The 27,614-nt window shown below is 34.0% G+C and overlaps 1 protein-coding gene across 1 annotated transcript; it reads right to left on the bottom strand.

The window, feature by feature from the left end:
* Positions 1-27,351, bottom strand: LOC148304396 (phosphatidylinositol 4-kinase beta-like). Its single transcript, XM_088268414.1, has 15 exons — positions 26,724-27,351; positions 24,173-24,300; positions 18,509-18,759; positions 11,963-12,184; positions 10,798-11,018; positions 10,376-10,527; positions 9,650-9,843; positions 8,370-8,490; positions 7,501-7,589; positions 6,421-6,594; positions 5,664-5,857; positions 3,884-4,102; positions 2,962-3,073; positions 2,678-2,819; positions 1-2,133 (listed from the first exon to the last, which is right to left on the bottom strand). Exons 1-15 carry the CDS (start codon positions 26,825-26,827, stop codon positions 1,952-1,954), a joined length of 2,505 nt encoding a protein of 834 aa, XP_088124540.1. The 5' UTR covers positions 26,828-27,351; the 3' UTR covers positions 1-1,951.
* Positions 27,352-27,614: the final 263 nt, after the last annotated feature.

The raw sequence follows: 27,614 nt of genomic DNA on the forward strand, positions 1-27,614 counted from the left end.
TTTTTGATGGGATTTTGATGAAATATTGCATTCATGGATTTTTTCTTTCTTAAGTAGTTCTTTGTGTAAATGTTTTTGGTGATTATTTATTCCAATAAGTTAAAATTTTTAATGGGGGAAGCCAATTTGAATAAAAAGTAAAGCCAAATAGACAACACCTGTGGAGTGCGTTATCTCTTTCTAATGCATTGATATGCACGCCGATTTTTACTCCATCCCCTTGACAACGCTGAGCAAGCAACATCAAATAGTTGTTTCCACTGTGGTGCTGCAGCGATATACTGTTCTACTAACTGGCTAGAAACGTACGTTTACAGCAACCCGATAGGCAAGTCAATCTAGTATGAAAATAGGGGCTATTGGGTCGTTGGATTGTATTAAAAAAATTGTCTCTGAATGAATGTTCACACAAGGCCATTTTCGACTTGGCGCAATGACTTAAGTATTGGCTTCGTGGAAATGCCACGCAGGCTAAATTTGCAATCATTGTAGGATAAGTTTTTTTGGAGATGCCGACTGTCCGATTACTGAATGTGTAAGGATTAGAGTTTTTACTGTATTTACTTACCATTCTTCAATTATACCATTTGACATTATATTATTGTATTGAATATCTAACGTGATTTTTTTTAATAAATTGAATGTACAATATATCACTTTATATTCGTATTTTAGAAGATTATGAACTTTTCAAAATAACTTGTTTCCATACCTTTTTTTTAAAACTGTTAATTATTATTTACATTTCACACGATTTAAAAAATTTTATAATGTTTATAAATAAATATAAGAAAACCCCGAAATCAGATAAATGATTATTTTGTAATTAAATTCGGCATTGATATTAACTTTTTTTGCTTCTTATTTTTCACGTTCTAAGTTCGTTTGTGAACCCCAAATTTCAATTTATTTACAACACTACGTTAATGCACCTTTTGTCATAAATAGGAATCGATTCCCAACCACTTTCTGTGCACTATCTATCAGATCAGTTGAACATTATGTTAATCAATTTTCTATAATAACCGACATAGGCTACATACTACATAATGTGATGAACATAAGTTTAAATAAATAATGTGTATACATTTTAATTTTTAATACATTACAACTGGAGCTACTGATCCAAATTGCTCTTATTCTATGATTATTATGATTGAATCATTGCATACATTTTAAATTTCCATCATTTGTAAGAAATCATTCAACACGTTGCACTTGGAACTTACATGTATGACTTTTTTTGTCACATAATATAGAAAAGCTTTAAAAATAAAATAAAAATTTAACTAAACACACTTTGAATACAGTAGCCTCAACTGTCAAATTTTACACATCTGTAAGAAAATTGTCATCAATGTCTATCTATTTAGGAATTCGGTTACTCGAAAAATAAATTGTCTCATTAATTTTAGAAATTATTATAACAATAACGAAATAGTTCTGGAAAAATATAGACTGTTGGATACTTTATGTACAGTTTAATTTTGCACCAATATGCGCAAATCTTCATTTTTCAATAATGGATAAATTGTCATTATTTCTGTGATGTTCATTCTTACTTTAATTTAAAATTACACACACAGACACACATGAGAAAGTCGTGATGTTTTAATATGAGATAACAAATATTTTTAAAAGTTAGCACTGATTACTAGGCTATTTGGATATTCAGAACCACATTCATTAATGTTTACAAATTTAATTTTTACTTTTAACACTGCAAGAAGGCTCTGAGAACAGACCCCCATATTAAGTTTTAGTTCAGATGGGGGACCGAATTACTTTGGCCTGGCATTCATTCACAAGAAACCGTGTGTTTCTGAAATCGCACGACTGAAGCTCGATAGATATGGGAGCATGCCATAATCGCACGGTTACCCGAGGAGTAGCTCACGCAGCGTGAATGAATGCTCATGCCCCTTCTGAATCGGCTCTTAGAGGGGAGTAACTAAAGAATGCCGTTGGTCATGTACTGGAAGCGATCGTAGAGGCGTGTGGAGATGGAGGTAAGAGCCGAGTGAACCAGAGAGTCTACCAAGGCAGCGAGCTGCGCCTCCGTGCGGCCCGTGTGAAGGCGTGTGCTGAGGCCGCGCAGGGCACTGGTTCCACGCAAGCAAGCTAGCTGGCCACCTGGAAGCAATCCGCGTTATTTCATACCTAAAGAAACATCTCCAAAATGAACCGAACGCGGGAAAAACTCGCTTATTTAAAGTTGAAGCGACAAAAAATGAAAAATACTTTTAATTTAGAATAGGTTCCTATTTTCCTCATAAGTATGAAACAATTTATTCATAATAATATTTTTACTGTTGACATAGTTTAAAAAGTATATAAAAAGCGATCACAAAAACATGCCTTGTTTTTATATGAATGACACAAATAACAAAGTTTAAAATTACTTTTATGAAAATATAAAACATATTATTCCAAGGAACGTGATAATGTTATATTGTGTAATAAATAAAATTTAATGTTTAAATAAATTCTTTATGAAAAAGTGTATGGTAATGTACTAAAAGTGTATGTGTAATGTACTTTCATTTTAGCATAGCCCTTATTTACTCAGATTCTAGCAGTTGCTAAATTATTAGTCAGAGCTATTTATAGTGACTCATTAAAAAAAAACAGATAGAGCAGTATTACTATGCATCAAATATTAAGGGTTCATACAGACCTGGTCGCATGACTTCTACTATATGAAGAAGTCTGTCCTGATGTTTTCTAGCGGCGACCAGTCCTTGTAACATCAGGATCTTGAAGTAGGAGAACATATCTGACTCGTCACCATCCATCACTTCCACTATCTCACTTGTCAACTGAAAAAAACAATCGCTGTAGTAAATTTCTTGGGATTCATAAGAAACAAGTGTAGTTAAACATTACATAAGACTCATTGTATTGCAGTAGAAATTTTTATATTTTGTGTATGGGTGTTAATAATGTGCATATTATGATTACCTTAAATGGTGAAGTCTCGAAGCCAAGATTCTTAGGAGATATGGACAGTATAAATGCAAAGTCTATATGAATCAAATGACCTTCTACGTCCAAGAGAATGTTCCCATTATGCCTGAAAGATTTGAAAAAAGCATGATTAAACATAAAAAAATGTCCATACTTTGAAACAGGTACATTTCTTTTTGTAATTCTATAAAGTAATACACAATTTTTCTCATTTGTGAAACACGACACTAATCGTTGGTATATGCTACATTCCGAAAACTGCAAAACTGAATATTGAGTCTCTAAAACTATAATATTGAGAATCCTGGTAAATAGGATTTTAAGTAATAAAACTCTTCTAGGGGATATAAAATTGTAAAAAAAAATATAATGGAAAATGGCATTATAAAATCAATGTCTAGCTCAAGCTTTCAAAATTCTCTCAAGAGACTCTTCGTTATTTTTGTCAATTTTTTAAATTGTAAGTAATTATCATTTTTCAGCATGTTATGGAAAATCTTTTGATTACTTATAGCTCCTAGAGGATGGAGACATTAGTGTGTCTTGCAGTCTAAGGAATGCATACCATCTGCCTTCAGCACCACATTTCAAAAACATTAACACATGGCTATAATTACTCTCTTAACACATTGTTTTCGGGCGGTTTTTTCATCAACCCCGACCCTAATTAGTATGCCTAATTAGGGTCATATATTAATCGCAAGTAACCGCAAACCCAACTCCGATCTGTACAATGTTTTTTGGCATCTCGCGCTCTACCAAAAGTAAGCAAATAAACTGCTCACAAGTGTCTCTCGCCCTATACCAACAGTATGTTAAAGACGCTTTTAAGTGTTCCCCGCAAACAATGTGTTAACATTAAGAAAGCGAAAAGGTCCAGATTTCCATTTGGATAGGAATAATCTGTGGATTTTACCTGTCCTTGAGCTGCAGGAGGTAGGATGCCAGGGCGTAGGCGGCGGCCGACCGCACGAAGGAGGTCTGCGCTCGCATGAACCTCTCCCCGGTGGGCGGGCCGTGCTCCCGGAGCAGGTACCCTCGCAGGGACAGCCCCGACTGGCGCCTGATCTGGTGCAGCGACACGGTGTTCACTAGCGGCGAGATAAGCCCCGAGTCGTCCGACAAGCACACCACCCTGTAAGGAGAGTGGGAGATGAACATACCGACCGATCAAATGGAGAGGACATAAAAAAACGGTCATATTTTGTGCACATTTAGTTTATATTATTTGGAGAAATAAAATAACTTTTTTTTGATCCACTCAATTTTATTATTATAAGCCAACTAGTTTCGGCAACAACCTGTTGCCCTCTTCAGGGTTTGTTTTATAACTAAACAGACATAATAATATATCAAAGAAACAGTGAACAAATTATTGAGTTTCGATAGGGATAGGAGTTGGGGGTAATTGTGTTAATGCTAAAAGTTAGTGTAAAGTTAGTGCCTTAAATATTTGAAATACATTTACAGTTGAACCTCTCATAACGAGTAATTCGCATAACGAACAAAAAAAAAGTGATAAAGTTGCTCCCTTAACAAGCGATGTTTCGCATAATGAGTAACAAAGGAAGGGCAAGTCCCTTTATCACGACATTCACTTGTGAACCGGGACTTTCGCAGCTTGGGAAGGAGGTTTACCAAGAGGACCCTCACTTCTGCAATATCACGGGATTCGAGGTGGATAACAACGATATTGAAGAGTATAGCCAGGAGTTAACCACCGAAGAGCTTATGGAGTTGCATCGTGTTTCACAGCAAGAAATTATGGAGATGAGTTCGTTAATGGAAGAGGAAGAAGCAGCAGATAAACAATCTTCTAGTACAATAAGAGAAATGGTGAAAGCATGGGAAACTGTTGCATCATACGTTAAAAAGCATCACCCAAATAAGGATGTGGCTATTCATGCTACAAATTTATTAAATGATAATTCTGTGACACATTTTTGCCAAATTTTGAAGCGTCTACAAAAACAAATGTCTTAAAATAGTTTTCTAGCGAAAAGGGATTAATTATTTGTCATAAATTCATATTTTTATTTACGTTTTTTTTAAATATAAATTATATTCCAAGTTTTTACACTCCTTAAATTCATAAGGAATTTATTTGAATAAATGTTAAAAAAAATTATATAAAAACTGGCCTGGAACGCGTTATCGTATTTTACATTGATTTGTATGGGAAAAAATGTTTCGCTTAACGATTGTTTCACTTAACGAGTAAGATGCTGGAACGAATTAAACTCGTTATGAGAGGTTCCACTATATTTTAAACTTAGACAGGCACCGTGAAGTAGTTGGATAGATGCTCAACTGCGAAACTGGCGTCGTGGATTAGATTCCCGCAAATTGCAAAATAAATTCAAGTAAGATTTATTTTCCATTGGTCTGGGTATTTGTGATGTGTTTTTTACATTTACTTTCCCTATCCTTACTATCCTACCTGCAGACAAGCCCTAAAAGTAGAGGCTTTGCGGGTTATTCCTTTTAAAAAAAAAACTTCTTGTTTATTGACACCATATCTCTCAGAATAAGGAAGGTATGGGAAGCGAGTACTGGAATGAAAATCAGAGAATCCCAGAATGAAGGAATGGAAAGAAATATGTACTGAAATGTAGGTAACACATGTTTGTTTTGAAGACTTAGAAGAGGGACCTTGAAGTAGCTGAGAGACTAAGAACAAGTGTAGTTGTGTATACCTGCAGGGGTGCAGGCGCAACGGTACATGCTCTTGATCCCACACGGCCTGCAGCGCTTGCAGCAGCTGTGAGGCCAGCAGCTCCTGGCGCAAGTCGTCACCGCACTTCACAATTGCGCCGAGCAAGCGCCAGCCCGCAAGTTGTCCGTACGGGGAGCTAGCCCGTACGCGCGCTTCTTTTTCACTCCACAGCTCCTGCAAACAAACAAAATCAACTTGAAAATTGAATAGAGAGAGAGAGAGAGAGAGAGAGAGAGAGAGAGAGAGAGAGAGAGAGAGAGAGAGAGAGAGAGAGATATCGGTTGCTCGGTGTTGCTAACTGAAAATTGGTACACAAGTTAAATATAACAAGGCAAGAAAAAGACAGAAACACGTTAAAAATATAAAGAAATCTCCACAGTCGCCTTTCACAGTCATTTAAATATGATTTCTGTGATTTAGCTTTTTTTTCTACAAATAAATTTATCAAAGGATAGTAAACGAATCCATAGAAAGGGTTGTAAAGTAGAAAGAATTGCATAAAAATTCAAAGATTAAAATGGTCCAATTGAAACATTAAAATACACCATTTTAAAATAATAATCAAAGAGGTAACATCATATTTTTTTACCAATTTGTTATTTGGCTGTGCAAAATAAACACTGTCTTCTGGTCGAGGAAATTGTTAGGGATAATCCTTCCTTTTAATAATACCATCTACCATAATGTATTTCTGTGTCAATTTACCAATATTAATTGTTGCATATTCGTAATGTTACCTTGAGAGCCTGCGCGCTGGGATCCTTAGCATTCCTGAAGGCGTGCGCCCCGTCATGCTCTTCTGCAGCAGCTAGTCGTCTCCGCACGTCGGCAGCCGCCAGGAGGACACTTTCTCTCGAGGACGCGGAAGATCCGGAGAGCTGAGACAGGCTGTCGGCTGCCTTGCATCGGTACTGGCAAATTTATTCAACAATAGAATCAGGAATACGAAATCAAACATTCATATGAGGATATTGAAAGCAATAACCAAATATCTACGAAATTTTATTTAAAACTCTCAGATTCTAAGTAATATTAAAACAAATCTGCTGTTTATTGTAATTGCAGACAGTTGGTAGAATTCCATATTGAATTGTTGGGTAATATATTCAAAATAAAGCAAAGTTTGTTGGATTGAATTCTACATTTATTTATGTATATGTTAATACGTGACGCGTTTTGTCTTCTTAGGACATTATCAAACAATCAAAGTGTTTGATAATGTCCTAAGAAGACGAAACGCGTCACGTATTAACATATACATAAATAAATGTAGAATTCAATCCAACAAACCTTGTTTTATTTTGAATATATTACCCAACAATACAAATCTGTTGGTTAAATAGTACGAGTGGAAAGGTTAGTCGGCAATGGACAATAATAATGGACATGGTGTAATGATTAGCGTGTTTAACTACCGTGCTGGAGTTCCCGCGTTCGATTCCCAGGGGGGGTGTAAATAAATACTGGTGAATTTACACTCTAGTATTTATTTATATATGACCCTGGACTGATCACTGAAGCTGATCAAGATAACACTGTGTTTATATGATGCAGTGCCCTATGCACCATTGGGTGCGGATAAGGGTTAGAAGAAGAAGGGTATTTTTACCTTCTGCGCCGCCCTCATTTCAAAGGCAGAAAAGAAGGAATTATCTAATGTATTATAATATGAATATTATATACCAATCTCTTTATTAAGGTCTTAACTACATGTGCATAATTATCAAATCCCGTCTTTAGCGTTCCGCAGGTGTAAAAAATACCCATTCAAAATGTGTCAATGGTCAGTTAAAATCTTAATAATGCGTGATTTATACCTGAAGTGTCAGTTCATCATCTTCTTGACTCCAGCAGCCTTCAGTTTCCGGATTGTCATAAGGGGAATACACGGAGAATGTGCGCCACTCTGCAAACATATTATTTTAATATTTGGGTACATAAAAATAAAAATTATGGTATTATTTTTTGATATCTCATCAAAGATGAAGAAGAATATGGAAGTCTAGGCATTTACGGGGCTTACGACCGTCATAGGCTGGTTTAAGTGATCACTTTACACACGTGTAACATTCACCAATTCTACCCATTATTGACAACCACACTACTCAAATTCTTGGAAGTTCTACATATATATATGAACCAATTTAGAAACCTTGTTCATGAATCACTAGAACTTCACTAGAGACATCTATTGGTGAGATGTAAAGAAGCTTTTTACTAAGCAGAAACTCTTATATTAGTATGTGAGATCCGAATCCTGGATTATAATCACACACATGAGAAACGCAAGAAAATACCATTTTCATTTTTATTATTAAGCTTATAATTTGACCAGATAATTTATTTACAACATTTTGAGTGTGTCCAAATACTTGTTCACAAAATCTGGATTATCTCCAATTACAGGAGTTATTTTCATATTATTTTTTGATATCTCATCAAAGATGAAGAAGAATATGGAAGTCTGGGCATTTACGGGGCTTACTATCGTAAGCCCCGTAAATGCCCAGACTTCCATATTCTTCTTCATCTTTGATGAGATATCAAAAAATAATATGAAAATAACTCCTGTAATTGGAGATAATCCAGATTTTGTGAACAAGTATTTGGACACACTCAAAATGTTGTAAATAAATTATGGGAAAAAGTAAGGAGCATTATAGGCAATAGGGAAAGCTGATATTACCTGTTGGAAGTGCTTCTTCACTGCGGGCGTGTCGGATGGGGGTGGGCTGTTGGATGACTCTGGTGGGGAGCGGTGCTGCTTCTCCCACTTCTAATACCTCCACATACAGCAAATACGGAGTCTGGAAACAATTACATTTGATTACAGCAAATCTAAACTCACATGGCAGATTACTATTTTTGTGTAATTTTTGTCAATTTTATTGTAAACTACGTTTTATATTGTTTGAGATTAGGTATAAAATTTCGTAAAAAAACTATCTTCTTCTTTAAACTATTTTCCGCACCCCAATGGTGCATAGGGCACTGCATCATATAAATGCAGTGTTATCTTGATGATTAACACATGAAAAAGTGATCAGCCCTCCGCTTCAGGTACCAGTTCAGGGTAATATTGCATAAATATTAGAGTGAAAAAAAAAACTATATAAGACTATATAATATATAATACATGATTAAATAAATATTTTTGTAGTCGAAAAAAGTAAAGAAGAACAGCATTTTATATTTGCCTCAATGTAACTAATTTCTCTGGTTAATCTGAAGGTGGTCATTCGTGCCATATTCTGACCGAAACCCAGCTTGTTTCCGGGTTTGTTATCCAATTTTATCATTATCCTATTGGCTTTGTTACTGTCCGCTTTCAAAGCACAGTGGTAAGTGCATTAGGCTACCATGCTGGAGTTCCCGGATTCAATTCTCAGGAGGGTCAAAATCAAAATGAGTGATTTTCCACATTAATATTGATTTAAAATCATTCTGCAGTGGCACCTGAAGCGCAGTTCTTGATCACCTAGTCTTTCAACAATCAATGTAACACTGGGTCAATCTGATGCTGTGCCCTGTGCATCATTTATCACAGATAAAGGTTAGAAGAAGAATGATTACGATTTTTGTAAAAATTTTGTAGAGGTAGGAGAGGAGACTTAATGGTCTAAGTATATCTTTTTTTTTGGCATCGCTTTGTCATGTAACGATTCATTGAAAAATCAAATCTATTAGTCTTCAAATACTATTTTAAGTTGCATTATTGAAAAACAATATACAGTGGCGTATCTCATGGCAATATCTCATGACGAGCATAATTCGTTCCAGAATCTTTCTCGTAAACGAAATATTTTTTGTATTGTGTGGCGCGTAAGTACCAGATCACAAGTGAATGTCGTGAAAAAGGGACTTTCCCTTTCTCTGTAACTCGTTACGCAAAATGTGAATTACTCGTTATGAGAGGTTCCACTGTATACATTATCAGTTTCCGGTAGTAGTGACAGTGGCACCAACCTTGTCCTTGGAGTTGAGCACGGCGGCCGTCTGCGGCGGTATCCTGAGGACGTAGTGCTGCACGGGGTGCAGGGGCAGCCACACGCGCGCCGGCAGGTTGAGATTGAGGCTCACCAGCTCCGCCCGCAGCCGCGTGTTGCGAAGCTCCTGAGAGGCTATCGGGGTCAGCTTCTTGCCGATGTTCACCAGCGCGTCTGGAATGGGTCAAAAAATACATAATTCCACTATATGTTTTGTATATTAAAAGCATTGTTAACTTTCTGGTATGGTAATATAACAAGCTCCTTATCATTCATCGTTCACTTTGTGTAATACCACTTTAATAAACACTAATTATTATTCCGGAACTAGTAGTCACAAATTAGGGTTTATTAAAGTGGTATTACACAAAGTGAACGATGAATGATAAGGAGTCTTAAGGTGTGGACTGACCGGAGCATTTTGTCGTAATGTCTTTCTATTCTACCGCTCACATTCGTCGTATATATTTTCTTAGTGATTCTCTCGTTATCCATTCGCTCCATGTTTGCCAGTTCCATGTTTCGCCTCCGTACATCAGAGTCAGTACCAGCACTCCGTGTGAACCGCCAGTTTGGCTTCCACGGACATATTTTTATTTGCAATCACTTTGTTCAAAGCACTATTTGTTCTATTCCCTGCATTCACTCTACTCTCAATATCCACTTTTCCATCCCTTGTGTTAATATAATTATAAAGAGCGCAAACCTATAAAGTGCAGTTGCGGCTGGACGCAGTGGCAGTTGGAGGGAGAGCTGCAGCCGCAGTCGAATGCACGCCCACTCAGCAGGTCTCCAAGGGCGGTGGCTGGCGGGGGCGGAGGCGGCAGCGGAGGGGCCCTCAGGGCAGAGGCGTCAGATCTGTCCACAGCCCCAATTAAATTTAAATAAATCATTTTTGCTTATAAATTTATCATATTTATAGTTATACTTGTGAGTTATATTTATATTATTTTTTGACATCTCATCAAAGATGAAGTGTAGAGACACAAGACACTAGAGACATCTATTGGTGAGATGAAAAGAAGATTTGTATTAGGCAGAAACTCTTTTATTTATATGAAGCAAGGCATGTTATGCGGCATGTGGAGGGCAAAAGGTGTACAAAAGAGTGCCTCTAGATTGGCGTACCTGGATCGGGTGTGGTGTGGCCCCCCGGCGTGCGACGGCCTCTGCAGGGGCGGCACGCGCGGGGGCGCCAGCAGGGAGGCGCGCAGGCGGGCCCCGCGCCCGCGAGCCCTGCCGCTCGCGCCGCTGGAGTCTCCCGCCCCGTACGCGCCCAGCAACCACGCCAGCCGCAGGGCGAAGTCCGCGCTCGCCCGGCAGCGCTGCACTAGGTACGGATGCAAAACCTAGTAACCATGCAACACATTAATATAAATTTTTAGTTAAAATTTAAAACATCTTATGTTTTAACGCATGTAAACATCAACATCTCAGTTGGAGTTGAATGTGGACTGGGCTAGTCACTCATTGCCCATTTTACTTTTTACTTTATGTACTAGATGTCTTCCGTCCGTACAAGACTGTAATCTGTGGTCTTCTCTGCGGCACAAGAAGGGGCAAGTCCCGACAGTTTGGCGGTGGTGTAAGGACCGCTTGATGACGCGTTGGTCGAGATCAATGAGGATTCTAGACGTCACCGCTGTACCCAGTTGTAAGCTGGATACAAATCACTGCACCGACAAGTCAACCTCAATAGCCCTGAAAAGGGCTTTCCGAAACAGGTTCGTGAATCGGTGCACAGAGGCGAAACGCTCCAGGCTGGCGGCGCGGCAAGCTCTCGTAGGTCGGGAGCGGAGAAATGAAACGCAGGATTCAGTAGTCGCACAGAACTGATTTATTTCGGCAAATTTTCTGGGCCGCCGACGTCGCTAACACTTTACTTCAGCCTTTTTCTCGAGTACAATATTAAACAAAGGCCTCCCTCTTGGACTTCCAAAGTTCTCTGTTGGACGCCACTCTCTTCCAGTGCAGGCCTGCCACTTTTTTAATGTCATCGGACCATCTTGTCTAAGGCCTAATCACCCTTCTGCGTCCTGTTCTAGGCCTCCAGTCAAGCACCATTAGACAAAAAGGTGCATTGCCCATTAACTAACTATCAACTAACAAACAACTAACTATTCACAGCGATTGTTGTCAAATCAAAGATATTATAAAATAAAAGTTGGCCCATATCCGGCCTTATTTACTCTATTCTATTCTAAATACAATAGTGTGCTGCCACATTTAAGTAGAGTTCAAATGATTTATGCATCTTTACCATAAATAAAAATATAACAATAATATAACTTACCTCAGCAACGTCATCTATCTCAATGTACATGGTGGCCAGTTGAGGAAGGTAGAAGTCCACATCTTCGTTGGGGAAACTGAACAGCTTGTTGGCCAGGTAGCTCTGCACTCCCGGCTCCTTGGAGTTGAAGAGGTAGCCGATGGCCATGTGCATGTCAAATAGCTTGCTTTCAAACAGCCGCAGGAGGAAGTCCTTGGACCTGGCCACCTCTCTCGCGTGCGCCTGTGAATGAACCACACCAAATTCAAATAATGGTCAACCATAAAGATAATGTTATGTATCAAAACTAATGCTACTGATATACTCATGAACTGTGTATCAAGAAAGTAAACAACAACAAAATAATGTTGCATCTAGCAAAACTGCAACTTGATACTACTCTTGACTAGTGAGTCACTGTTTACCAAAATAAATTTGCGGAATGTAGGGAAATATTTGAATACAAAAAGGTATTATCTGTACGTTTTTTAACATTTTTTTTTTTAATAAATCATTAAAGTTTGCCAAAAAGTTATTTGACAGGCGCGGTGGCGTAGTTGGGTAGACGCCCAACTACAAAATGGGCAGGTTTGATTTCTTTATTTATTTATTGACTTGGCGTTTAATTTGTAGAACTCCATTTTAATTTATGTATTAATTTTAAATCAAACACAGATTTTTTGAGTCTACTAAGTTGTATTTTATTAACAAAAAACACATAAAAAATTATACTGTGACAATTGTTTCGCCTTGTTAGGGCATTATCAAACGAATGTCAAGGCGAAACAATTGTCACAATATAATTTTTTATGTGTTTTTTGTTAATAAAATACAACTTAGTAGACTCAAAAAATCTGTGTTTGATTTAAAATTAATACATAAAAGGTTTGATTTCCACCAATTGCAAAATAAATTCAATAAATATTTATTTTCAATTGGTCTGGGTATTTGTGATGTGTTTTTCACATTCACCTTCCCTATCCTAAGTATCATACCTGCAGACAAGTCTTTAAAATAGAGGCTTTATGGATTAATCCTTTTTTATTTTTAATTGTTTTACCTCCTTAGAAACCTGGAACCCCCAACAATATAGCTAAATGCACTATGGAGTGTAGGAAAAAATACTGAGCACCATACTAAAAGGTCCATTACAAATCTCATACAAATTGAATAATTAGCTAACCTATTTAAAATTTATTCCGTATATGCAAAACCAACTCAATACTGCCTCCATCCTACTTTCAGTAAAGGCAGTTATTGAACTTAGTTGATTTTTGTGAATATTTGCATGGTAAAAATTATTTTTGTATAAAAAAAATTACAAGAGCGCTCCCACACATTTTACACCTGACTAGTTCATTTTGGTTTCACACCAATCATATGTACATTTTCAAAAATAATACTCAGACTGAGGTTCAAAACACGCATTTAAAATTACAAAGCACATTAAAATTATTATGGTGTTCAAATTCAACATTATAAATCGTTTTAATGAGTTTCACAAGACATGTGTAGGATTGTAACACGGTACTCGAACCACGAAGCGTGAACACACATTACCAAATATAATAAGATACATATATTTAGAGCAGCGTTAAATATATGTAATCACAAAGTGCATCTGTGAGATTACTCAACATAAGATTATTATCCCTAACACTGTTCAACTATATTTTAAATCTCATACCACTATACAGCGAAACTTGGTTATAATGTCATGGACTGAAAAACTTTAATTGAAGAAATAAAATATGGATTTGTTTTTTATTTAACCACACACATTATTGCAAAATTAATACAAAATGCAAAGAAACAAAAAAATTGTTACGAGATAATAAAAATAAAATAAAAATCTTTCTTGATTGCAATAATAATTAATTAGACAAACTTTATTTTTTAAGCAGTTTCGGCTTTCCATTGCAATACCCCTGAAGAAGACTAGAGACTTAAAACACGTCAAATTTAAAAACTCTAAATAAAGTAGTTAAAAAATAATATTTTAATTTTAAATATGTATTTGGAAATATTGGAAATATGCACTACGAATCCAATACTTATAATATTAAAAATATTGCTGCTTTTTAAACTTACTGTTATGTATTTTTTTTAATTGTAGGAAAACCTATACTTGTTTCTAAAAAAAATAATGCAGGGTGAACGCAAAGAGCGATTATGAATCACTTATTTATTTACTTTTATTAGTTTTACTGAATATCTGTCTGTGGTGAAGAAAACAGTATTAAGATTTACCATTTATATATATATTTACCATTTCTTTTAAAACACATAGATACCACAAACATGAGCAAAAATTACCAGAAAAAATATAAATAATACCTTTCTCTCCAACAATTTTGCACGTGACTCAGACCTTTAGCATTTGTGTAAATATTATCAAGTGTACAGATATTGAATACGAAGTAAAATAAAAGTGTCCTTTATATGGATAAAAATTTTACTATTCTGATTTAATGTTATAGCAGAATTACCAGTACTTACGGCCATTATAACCGAGTTTCACTGCAGTAAAAATATTTACTTTCATACAGTGCATCAAAATCATTTGATATAAATTGCGTGTGATGATTCGACATGAAATAAAACAAAATATAAACATTATTGCACTCCCGCCAAGCATGAAAGTTCTTATAAATATGTATTTATTTTATTACCACAGAGAAGATTACATAATGTTATGTGTGCTACACTTCATACGGATCATGCAATTTCTTTATATTTCATCAAGAAATACCATATGATTAATATTTGAAGCAATAGCTTTGTGATTTTCTATTTTATAACTTAAACTTTACTACCAATTTTACTATAAAATTGCTATATATCTTATTATATATAATTAAGTTATTAAGACACAAATACATATTAATTTTATAACAAAGTTTTTTTTAAGCTATAAATAATATACCATTTTGCAATAGAAAATTGCGCTTATTTATGATTTAATTCATATTATAATGCGCATCTTCAATCATTTATTTTATCACGATTAACAAAGGAATGAATTGCCAAAGATCCCTTTATAAAACAATTATTTTTAAATGCCTTTTGAAGGGTTTAACAAAGCAATGGCAATTTGCATAAATGCGATCCACATTTACTTTGTAATTCTTTGTATACATTATTATGAAATAAAGCATTCCATATTAATTGATCAATTTTACATTATTATTATTAATGAGAGTTTTATTTCATTATAAATAAGTGAGAGACCCTACAAAAAGATGAAGCAAAAAAAAAGTGCAGCTGTAGGTATTAGCGTAGAATAGAGTAATTGAAAAAGGACTTTGGCCAATATGTTAGGATGGTGACTGACCGGAGCATTTCGACGTAACGTAACGTCGTAACATCGCTCGCGGCGAGCATCCGAAACTATGGATGAAGCGCTCGGCTCGCTGTACTGACTGCCTGAATGCTCACATCGTAACGTGTTACGTTACAACAAAATGGCTCCGGTCAGTCACGACCCTTAATCTAAATAAATATGTAATCTAAAAAATATCAAACAATTTGTAAAACATATGAATGAGGAAGATGAGTGCTACCAAAAATCCATTTGTACCATGTGGATGTATCTACATACTAACAAAAGTGACAATAGCTTGTATGTGTGTATATCATATTAAGTAGCATCGCAAGGTAGCATTCTTTTTTGATATTTCAATGCCTTGGAGGGCAAAGATACCTATTATTTTTAATTAATTTACACCAGTTTAACTAAACCATGAAAAAAAAACTTTAAAAAAAAGTATGATATTTTAATCCTTATCAAGTTGCTGTGTTCATTCGCAAGGTCAAATAAGTGGGCGTCAATGCAGATTCATTTAAATCAACAATTGTATATTTACACATCTAGTATTATAGATTATTCAAATGAGTTTTGAGCTTCTAGATGCACAAAATACATTTAACAATACTTTTTTATAAAGTATAATTTATGCAAAATGATCAAGAAAACAAAAATATGAATAATATGAGAGAGCCATAATTATTACCTGCGTTGAACTTTGATCTGGAGCTGAGATTGATATCTGTCTGTCTACCAACCCAAAATGGATTAAATAAAGTTGTTTTTGGTTTTGATATGTTTTATCAGATGATTAAAAAAATAGCATTGATCAATATTACAATTACATATTTTATATCTTCACAATTATTTTAATGTATTATCTAACATTACTTTTGAGTGCCTGTTTTCGACATATTTTTAAAACTTTCATGGCTTAAATTTTTTATATCAATTCATCGATTGATAAAAAAATTATACATTCATCAATTTTTTTTAAATGGTGTAGTATAGGATCTAAATACGACTGCTTTTAAATAGAGGGGATTTTTTCACTCGCAGTTTTGGCGATTTGCAAATGGTACATTTTTCAATTTTGTTGATATTGATAAATGTTTGTAGAAGGGTGACATGGGCGAGAATAGTCTTATTATTTGCAGAGAATAATCTTTTTCTATGAATTAACCCTTACAAATACCAAGGGACTATTACAACCAGGCATTAAAAAAAACCAATTTAAAAATGAACAGTGGAACAAATTCATCTGGATTGTACTCATTAATTTTATCCTAGAAGCCATTCTTTTACCACATCTTGTGACTAGAATATATCGCTCACTCTTTTCAAGAACGTCATAAATCAAAAATCGACAATTTTCAGTTGTGCATGTTTTCGGAATGCTCAGAAAATGTACTGTATCCTAGCAAAATAGGCATATTTTGGACTTAATATTTACCCGCTACAGGGCAGAAAATGATGATTTGCATTTTGAAGAAAATGTATTGTTTAATTATTTTTTTAAATATACAAAATATTTTTCAAATAGAGAAAAAACCTTCAGGTTTAACCTAAAAAGATCTGTTGCACAGTAAAAAGTTAGTCAATTAGTGGCTTGGTATTTATTTTTAATACATTGTGTTATATTTTTAAACTTTAAAAACGTTCTCCTGAAAAATCAAGTTTTTTGATTTATTGACGTTCTTGAAAGGAGTGAGCGATATATCTGCATCAGAGAAACATTATAGATGCAAATCCAAAATCTGATAAAATAAGTTAGTGACAAAAATGTTATTATAATCAATTGTCATGTTTATTAACACATTATTGTCGGGTAGTTTTTTCATCAACCCCGACCCTAATAAGTATACTAATTTGGGTCATATACTAATCACAAGTAACCGCAAACCCAATTCCGATCTGTACAATATTTTTTGGCATCTCTCGCGCTGTACCAAAAGTAAGCAGATAGAATGCTTATAAGCGTCTCCTGCTCTCTACCAACAATATGTCAAGTATTTCCCATTTTTAAGCATTTTTAAACAATGTGTAAATAGCACACAGAGATGTAATTTCTACTGCAAAACAATAAAGAAAGCAAATAAAAAAGAATGACTTCTTAGATGTAGACTGCTTTGGCTTCTTCCATACTTTTTATTATTATTTTAGACATGAATCATGTACACACCTCTCAGAAAGATATTTATTATTGTGAAAATTCTTAAAACTCTCAATTTTTCCCGGGCGCCCTTATCAGATACAAAAAAGAATTAAGTATTTTAATTTATTGTTTTGGCATTCACTTTGCGGTAAGACATGAAATTGTAAATGAAAATACTTGTTTTTTACAACTTGAGTTTTATTTTTAACGACTAGTTTCAGAAGCTTCTGAAGAGATGCTTCCATCTTCGGATCTAAATATAAACTGGTTTATATTTAGACCCGAAGATAGAAGCATCTGAAGCTTCCGAAACTAGTCGTTTAAATAAATATAACTCAACATTTTGAGTGTGTCCAAATACTTGTTCACAAAATCTGGATTATCTCGAATTACAGGAGTTATTTTCATATTATTTTTTGACATCTCATCAAAGATGAAATTATAAGCTTAAATAATAAAAATGAAAATGGTATTTTCTGGCGTTTCTCATGTGTGTGATTGTAATCCAGGATTCGAACCTCACATACTAATATAAGAGTTTCTGCTTAGTAAAAGGCTTCTTTACATCTCACCAATAGATGTCTCTAGTGAAGTTCTAGTGATTCAAGAACAAGGTTTCTAAATTGGTTCATATATATAGAACTTCCAAGAATTTGAGTAGTGTGGTTGTCAATAAAGGGTAGAACTGGTGAATGTTACACGTGTTTAAAGTGATCACCTAAACCAGCCTATGACGGTCGTCAGCCCCGTAAATGCCCAGACTTCCATATTCTTCTTCATCTATATTGAGATGTCAAAAATAATATGATAAATAACTCCTATAATTGGAGATAATCCAGATTTGAGAATAAGTGTTTGGACACACTCAATATGTTGTCAGTAGAAAAAAAGACTTACTTTCTCGCTTTTCAACCAACAAGCAATTTATTTTTTCTATTTTGTGGTTATCGCATTCTATCACCGTACAAGAGGTCTCTTCTCCGATTGATAATAATAATATTTGTGTCTCTACACTTCATCTTTGATGAGATGTCAAAAAATAATATAAATATAACTCAAGTGGTAAAAAATTACTGTTTTTATTTACAAGGAATAAAGTTGTTACCTCGGCTTTGCTTTCATCCTTGCCCTCCACTTTGGCAGGGGCGCTCTGCTCCACCTGGCTGCCTTCCTTCTCCCCGGGCTGCCCCTCCTTCGGGCAGTCCTGGTCCTCCTCCGCATCCTCGTCGTTCCCCTCGGGCGCCCCCGAGTCCAGGCTCTCGCGGGACCTGCCCACCACGGGGGCTGCGTCGGCTGCCGGCGCGCCCCCGTACTTCCCGCTGTTCACCGGGCATATGATCCCAGAGTCATCGGAACCTGGATATCATCAAACTTGTTGGTTAGTAAGGGGTTTTGATATATGCACATTTCCTGTCAATGAGTGAAAGCGCTATTGAGCTAGTGAACTCACTAGTCAATAAACAAGCAAAATTCTACACATTCATTTACCAACTAGATCTTTTGTATCAATCTTCTTGTGCGAGTGTTTCAGCCTAGAATTTTCACTCATGAATTACATGAAATTATAGTAACTTTAAACATAAAGAGTAAATCCACTCACGAGTAGGGATAGGCTATGAAACTTAAAAAGTTTAAGCCTGAGTAGAGTCATGATAAGCGGTGTTGCATGAGTCGTAGCTAGATTTCAGAGTCACTTGGACATTAGGTAATTTAAAAAAAACAAAAGAATGTACTAATCTTTTTGTATTTATGTGGTTAGCTGTAATTGGGTTTATTATATGTATATTCTATTAATGTTTTATTTTGTATGTATTCCTGTTGTTAATCCAAATAAATAAATACAATAAACAAAAAGTATTTCAATCAGTTTTATTTGTATTATCTCTTTGACCCGATCAAATGGTGCATAGAGCATTGCATAATCGTTAACGATGGCGAGGTGATCAGTCTAGTTTTGAAATCTTGGAAAAAGAAGTGGATTGGTGAATATGTAATACAATAAACAAAAAGGATTTCAATCAGTTTTATTTGTATTATCTCTTTGACCCCGATCAAATGGTGCATAGAGCATTGTATAATCGTTAACGATGGCGAGGTGATCAGTCTAGTACTTTGAAATCTTGGAAAAAGAAGTGGATTGGTGAATATGTAATACAATAAACAAAAAGGATTTCAATCAGTTTTATTTGTATTATCTCTTAGACCCCGATCAAATGGTGCATAGAGCATTGCATAATCGTTAACTATGGCGAGGTGATCAGTCTAGTACTTTGAAATCTTGGAAAAAGAAGTGGATTGGTGAATATGTAATACAATATATATATATATATATATATATATATATATATATATATATATATATATATATGACTTACGTTAGTAATATTTTTTTAATAAAAATATGTGAAAAAGAAAATTGAGAAGGAATTGTAAGGAGAACAGTAGCAATGGCTAGAGCAAGCATGGCTACATACTGTACTAGTACAAACGCGTGTAAACTGTACGCTGCTAATGTATTGAGGAAAAATAAAATTGTTACAAAACTATTATATCATTATGAATTTTAAAGATACCTCAACGAAAATATTGGCAATGGGTATCAAAAAAGTTGTTTTTTTATTATTAATAATTTGCTTGGAAACAGTTGCTAGTGGGCCTCTACTCTTACACACCAGATGTCTCAAATAATAATTATTGCATTGTAATACACATAAGTATAACACATGCAAAATCATTTTGTTTGGTTATTCGATCTACAATCTAATTCGGCAATAATTTTTATACTGCATGCATTATGTAATAGACCATCACGAACATTATTACTAGCAAAGTCTGCTTTAACATATGTAAATTGAAATATGTCAGTATATTATACGTCCATGTATTGAATATTTTCCCCTCTGAATGTTACATTTGTATGGCTGCAAGATCACGCAAATGTCTTGTGTCAATGAGTAAATCTACTTAAAATCCACCAATAATAAATTATAAGAATGAGTTCTTCAAAGCAAGCTGAGCAAACATTAGAGAGTAAATATAATAAATCAATATCTCATACATTTGGTTATAGACATGGTCAAATAACGGCGATAATTCTTTTTGTTAACTGACAAACATCAGATTGAGATTACTTCATACGCTTAATAAGGATTTTTTTGCATGTGTTCATTGTTACAGAATGAAAAAAAAACTCATACTTTCCCTAGGGTGCAAAATCACAGGGAGAATATTTTCATTTTTAATTTGAGTATTACTTATTAAATACCACTATTTCTTAAAATCAATTGTAACAAGTATTTCGATGCATTCCGCATCATTTTAATTTATTATGGGAGACTGGAAATAAAAACAGTTTGCGCACCGCTGGTCTAGAGTATTATATTGTTATTTGACATTTAAAACAGGAAATAAAAAGACAACAATTTTTTTTTTACATTTTGCTATACTCTTTTGGCTTCTAGAAAACAGCTTCCCTTTCACTTACGTTACCTGTAGCCTATCAAATATGTTGCACAACCAAAAATCTGGAGTTCAGGACTAAATCCTTTGCATTCATAAAGTTATAAATTAAGTTGACGCCATATCAATCTCATGCGGCTCCTTATGCACCATTAGGTGCAGAGGATCAAAGAAATAATCTAGTCTAAAAATACTCATAATACTGCATTGGTTTTTTTCATTATGATATAATAATATTGGTGACAAAAATTATGTCAGAACCAAATTCAATTGTATGCATGTAATGTTTCATACATCTTCTATGTATGATTTATTTCATTTATGTATTCCTAGAAAAATATTAAAATAGTGTAAAATATTAAAATCCTAAAATAGTGAAAATATTGTAGAATAATCATGAATATTCATTCACTAATAATTTTAATTTACACCAAATATTAAATAAATGGATTAAGGATTTTCTATTTCATATTACTTTTTTTACTTCAGATTTGAAAGAAATATATTCACTATCTTTATAAATGTTGTTAAGGCATGGAAGAAATTAAATTGAGAAGATATTATATTAAGTCACTAAAGTGGGAGTCAATTGAAATATAATAAGATAAGTGGAATGCAAAACTTCTTAAGTGGGTGTGAGCATTGCCAATTGAAAAGTTTGATTATTACAAAGCTGAACAGCCTTGACATTACACGCTCTCGGTAACTCTTATGTTTATAATCTTATCAAACTATGAGAAATACTTAGAAAAATGTGTATGCCAATGACCTTAGCAAGTCATAACATATACTCGTTTATACTGTCGTTTGGTGTGCATAACTGTTAAAAAAAAACAGTGATTCCCAAAGGGGTTTTCTTTTAGTTACAAATTGTTAATTTTTCTCAAAAAACAATCTCCTCCTCTATGATAACGAAATTACTGACTTATTTAGGTATTTATATGATAAAAAAATCTTTTCAGGTCAGTAGCTAGCTAAAAACTTTAGGAAACATTGCTCTTATCGAATTTTTTTTTTTTTCACCAAATATATATATATATATATATATATATATATATATATATATATATATATATATATATATATATATATATATATGTATATATTTATATATATATATATATATATATATATATATATATATATATATATATATATATATATATATATATATATATATATATATATATATATATATATATATATATATATATATATATATATATTTCAATCGCAAGGTAATCAATCAAGGAGTGGAATTCTTATTAAAATACATAAAAAAATATAGGAGAGAAATTAAACATATAAATAGCTCATTGCATCAAAATTTTGCATAAAACTGTTAGTTTATTTGAATGTTACAGTAATTGCATTATTTATAAAAAATATAATAAAAAACTTTAGATATATTAATTTAAAACAAAACAGCTTTTAAATACATATAGTTTGGCATCTTTAAAGTTTAAATGTTATAAACAGGAAAGATAAATTAGTTGACACTGTTATATCACAACTTATAGCTGCATATTTGCAATGTTGAACGCTGAAAGGCGACATCACATTTATTTAAATTTATGTTGATTGTACTGAAGGAACTACATTTCAAATAGCAGCACCATACCCTACCAGATATTTACTATACACATACATAGATATCTATGTTTACTTATACCTAATATAATCACGTATCACCAATGTCACAATTTAAACAGATATAATAATTGATTGACGACTTCGTAACATTTATTAATTTACTGATGAATGAGGAGTACACGGTTGTTGGTCTTCAATTTTCATTTAATTCATTATTTAATTTTTTATTTATTTATTAATACTTATAAATAAAATGAGAAAAGAATAAGTGTGGCAAAATTCAGCCCATTTTTCTCAAAAAAATATTAAATTGCTTAGTAAAATTACAAACAATAAATCAATGCATATTCTAATCCGACTGCTCAATCAAAGGGTTTATCAGAATTTGAATAAAAATCACAGTGAAGTATTTTAATACGTTTTTTTAACCATAAACTTTTTACTAAAATGTATAAAGTTTTTTTATTATTTCTAAATATTTATAATCCTGATTTCCCTAATCAAGTCTCATTAATTTTCCACTATTAAAAACCTATAATAATGTAATTTTTTTGATAAAATTCAAACAGTTAATGGTAGAAGAAAACATCTTTGAAAATAATACATCGCGTTACCCTCATTAAAAAGGGTGATATTTCTATATCGTTGTCATACAGGAGAAAGTGACCAAGTGCATTGTTTTACAAAAACGTGACCATTGACTATTCGATATCTTACTAGCTTAATATTGCCCTGAAAAAAATCGCAAAGGATTTTAAACTTGGAAGTATAACATATTGACTAGGTAAAAATGACAAACCGTATTGATGTTTATTTTCTTGCCAAGCAAAAGTGACTTTAATGGCCCTCCTGAACATTTTACGTTTTGGTAGTTGGTCACTTTCTCCTGTACGACTACGATATGTAAATGGTAAAAAAAAGTCTATTATTTATTCAAGTCTGGTGTGGAAATTCACCAAACCAACTGGTAGGGCTTGTAAGCCAAAACCAATAAATAATAATTGCCTGCAAAATACTGTTTTTGAATATCATTATATGCATTAACACGCTAAACGCCAACACTAAAATTTGTCAATTTTGAAATTAAAAAAAAACTTTTCAATAATTTTTTTCAAACCCTTATCCACACCCCAATGATGCATAGGGCACTGCATCATATAAACGCAGTGTTATCTCGAACGTAAACACGTCTAGGAAAGGTGATCAGCCCTCCGCTTCAGGTACCAGTCCAGGGTAATATGGAATAAATATAAGAGTGAAAAAATCACTTATATTTATTTGACCCCCCTGGGAATCGAACCCGGGACCTCCAGAACGGTAGCCGAGTGTGCTGACCATTACACTACGGAGGCGGACAATAATTTACGTATTTTAATAATATAATGTATTTAGTTTATTTAATTTTTTTAATTTGAAGATGGGTTCCATAGTTAAAGCATTTGGAATATAGCTCTTGATTGAGGTCACTGGTGGCCCCCATGGCGCTGCGGTCCAACACAGGCGAGGTCAACGGTTCCCCCCATGGCGTTCAACGTGTTAAATGAAATGTAAAAACAAATAAGGATTTTGTCAAATTTATCAAATATTTTTCAAGCAATCCTGTGGTCATTTTATTTTTTCGTACATTTATGTTATTATTTTCGTAAAATGTCTCATCTCACCTACAATATTGGAAATGGGAGTCTTTACAATTAGTGGTATTGGAGAAAAGACATACCGAGTGGGGGGACAGTGGTAATACTGGGGGAAGGCGTTGGGGGAGCTTCTGGTATCCGCTGCAGAACACTGTCCAGGGAGCGGTTCCGCTGGTGCCCTCCAGAACCACCCTGCACTTGGGGCCCGCATCTGGTAACACAAATCAAAACATTTTTAATTTTACCTACTATTTTTTTTTCTTTTTATCTCAAAGGACTCCTTAGCATGTACGTCCTACGTAAACTAGTACGCATAAGGGTATGCAACCCCGAGTGCTCTAGTTATTGGTGTTACTCTCGTTTTCTCTTTTATAGTAGGTACTTGTTATTCTCCTTTATTACCTTTTCCATTGTCTTTCACCCTGAGCTCTTTTGTTTACATCATCCAATCAAACATACTACCATACAACATCAAACTTTATCCTAGGATCTAGAGTATGGGATTTATCAACCCGTCATCACATAATCAGAAACCAAACTAAAACTGCATCAATCCAATGTGGTGGCTATGGATAAAAGCCAGAAGAAGAATTTTCTCCATTGCATTTTTTTTTAAAAGAAGGAAATAAATTGTGGCAGAACTCAACAGTTCACAACACAATGGTACGAGAACCTGACTAAACTATAAACAAACAATTTTAAGATATACCCAAAATAAGGAAGAAAATAAACCGTATTTACGATGCATTCCGCATCATTTTCAAACACCGTATTACGGTGTTTTAAAATGATGTAGAATGCATCGTAATTACGATTTATTTTTTCCCTTATTTTGGGTAAATCATAAAAAAAATTACATACAATGAACTTTTGATAGAAAAGTCATCAGCAATAGATTGCACAAATAAAGCATAATACAGTGTTTTTTTTGGAGGTATACAAATTCAAATTTCCCACAGTAAATTGATGGTGGCACCAGCCGTGTGACATGTTGCGCCATCTTGTTGATACCCTCTGTCACATCAATGCCATTCAAGTGAGGTACGAAGAAGTCAGTAATCATGGTTCTGTAGCACTCTCCATTGACCGTAACATTCTGGCCGGCATCATATGTAAAAAAAATATGGGCCAATGATTCCACCTACCCATAAAGCACACCAAACAGTGACTTTTAATGGATGTAAGGGCGTCTCGACAAAGGCTTCTGGGTTTTCTCCACTCCGAATTCGGTAATTCTGCTTGTTGACATAGCCATTTAACGAAAAATGTGCCTCATCAGTGAACAAAATTTTGCATTGGAAAAGAGGATCAAGCTGAATATTGATTTTTTTCCCATTCATCGAACCTATGACGCGCACAACGGTCATATTTATTCAGTCAATTCGTGGTGAAATGGCAAAACATACTGACTACAAATCAACTGTCAACTATACATATCTCTTCATTAAACTAATTCATATTATTTTTTGACATCTCATCAAAGATGAAGAAGAATATGGAAGTCTGGGCATTTATGGGGCTGACGACCGTCATCGGCTGGTTTAAGTGATCACTTTACACACGTGTAACATTCACCAATTCTACCCATTATTGACAACCACACTACTCAAATTCTTGGAAGTTCTTTATACATGAACCAATTTAGAAATTTTGTTCTTGAATCGCTAGAACTTCACTAGAGACATCTATTGGTGAGATGTAAAGAAGCTTTTTATTAAGGAGAAACTCTTATATTAGTATGTGAGGTCCAAATCCTGGATTATAATCACACACATGAGAAACGCCAGAAAATACCATTTTCATTTTAATTATTTAAGCTTATAATTTGACCAGACCGTAAATGCCCAGACTTCCATATTCTTCTTCATCTTTGATGAGATGTCAAAAAATAATGTGAAAATAACTCCTGTAATTGGAGATAATCCAGATTTTGTGAACAAGTATTTGGACACACTCAAAATGTTGTAAACTAATTCAATTGAGCAACATGTATGTTGCTATGTTAAAATAAATATTTAAATAAAACCACACAGAGTTATGTGATATAATAAAGCAAGAGCTTTGATACAAAATTAAATATACAATATACATATTGTGAGCAATGAGTTTCTTATTCATTGAATAGCCAATGAGATGTTTTAGAATTACAAATCACATTACAATACCCTGCCACTGTGTGACAACCATAACACACTACACCAGATAATGGACAAAACAAGCTATTCTCCCAATACTTCTGTAATACAATATATATTACATATACATATACATTTTTTTTGTATACATTTATTGTAATTTTTATGATTATTGTAGTGCGTATTCATTAATTAAAATTTTGCATTTAGAAACATTTAATGTTTGGATATAATAATCTTTATTGGATAATTTAATCTTTTAAAAAATAGACAAAATAATTATTTTTATTCTGAAGTTGTACAGTTATTAAGTGCGATATATTTCAACGGTTCTAGTGTTAAATGCTAGGCTTTATAAAATATTGGAGGTAATTTATATTTCAATTGCAAACTAAATAAAGTGATTCATTAGAAAATTCTGTACTTACATAGCTAATATTAAAATGTGGTAATAAATTATGTCAACAATCTTAACGTAAACAATGTACAAGGCGCATACCTGAAGTCCAAGCTGTGGTTCCTCTGGTGGGTCGAGAGCTGAATGTGGAGGTTACTCCTGATGCCTCCAGATCGACTGGAGTGGACTGGCACATCCTCGCACATGCTCACTGCGGACAGGAATCACCAACTTTCGATACAACCGACCTCATTCACCAAAATCAGAACGACATTAGAAGAAAACATTCACATTTTAAGGTCATACATTCCTTGTCAAACATCGAGTTTATTTAGCTTCTCGTTCAACGTCCGACACTAACGCGTAGCTCTCTTGCTCAACATTATAAAGTATCGTCCGGAAGCAAGCGGAATATGTTAGGAAATTATAGTATTCTCTTATACGTCACACGGCGATAACTTTCTACGATCTGTAGGTGTAATTAAGTGACAGGATTGTTTTGCTAACGTTTATAATTTATAATAGCGATATTTTCGCCACGAACGGATTCTTACATACAATACAGTATCAAAAATATATATATTTGTTTAAAAAACACTTCACTAATCATTCGGGAATAGCCAATTAAATAATTAAATCCACAATAATAAATCAACTTCAATAAATTTCCACTGCACCCAACCATAGATAAAAAATCAACATTCAAGATCGAGGCACAGATATTATTAACGACGTAGACTAATATAGACAAAAGTAGAAAAAAACATCAACTAAATAATTCTTCAGGGATGTAGCTGGAGTCGAAAATAAACTTTTTTCGAAAGACAAATTGGGTCTTTCCAAAAAAATGGTTTGCGATAATTTTTGAAATAATGAAAACAGTAACAAAAACCTTTTTCTTTTTCGTATTCCTAAAGTTTTTCCTAATTTTAAAGTTAATTAAAAAAGTACACATGCATTTTGCGTGTTTCACATTTTCATAACACTGATATT

This window comes from Brachycentrus maculatus, unplaced genomic scaffold (assembly GCF_059751285.1).
Source record: "Brachycentrus maculatus isolate JH-2025_06_01 unplaced genomic scaffold, ASM5975128v1 h1tg000322l, whole genome shotgun sequence".
NCBI classification, from domain to species: domain Eukaryota; kingdom Metazoa; phylum Arthropoda; class Insecta; order Trichoptera; family Brachycentridae; genus Brachycentrus; species Brachycentrus maculatus.

Excerpts from the sequence above, each read along its gene's own strand:
- LOC148304396 (XM_088268414.1), bottom strand. The coding sequence starts at position 26,827 with ATGTGCGAGGATGTGCCAGTCCACTCCAGTCGATCTGGAGGCATCAGG. Across the intron at positions 24,301-26,723 it reads AACCACAGCTTGGACTTCAG|ATGCGGGCCCCAAGTGCAGG; the intron begins GTATGCGCCTTG and ends TTGTGTTACCAG. Across the intron at positions 7,590-8,369 it reads TGAAGAAGCACTTCCAACAG|AGTGGCGCACATTCTCCGTG; the intron begins GTAATATCAGCT and ends ATATGTTTGCAG.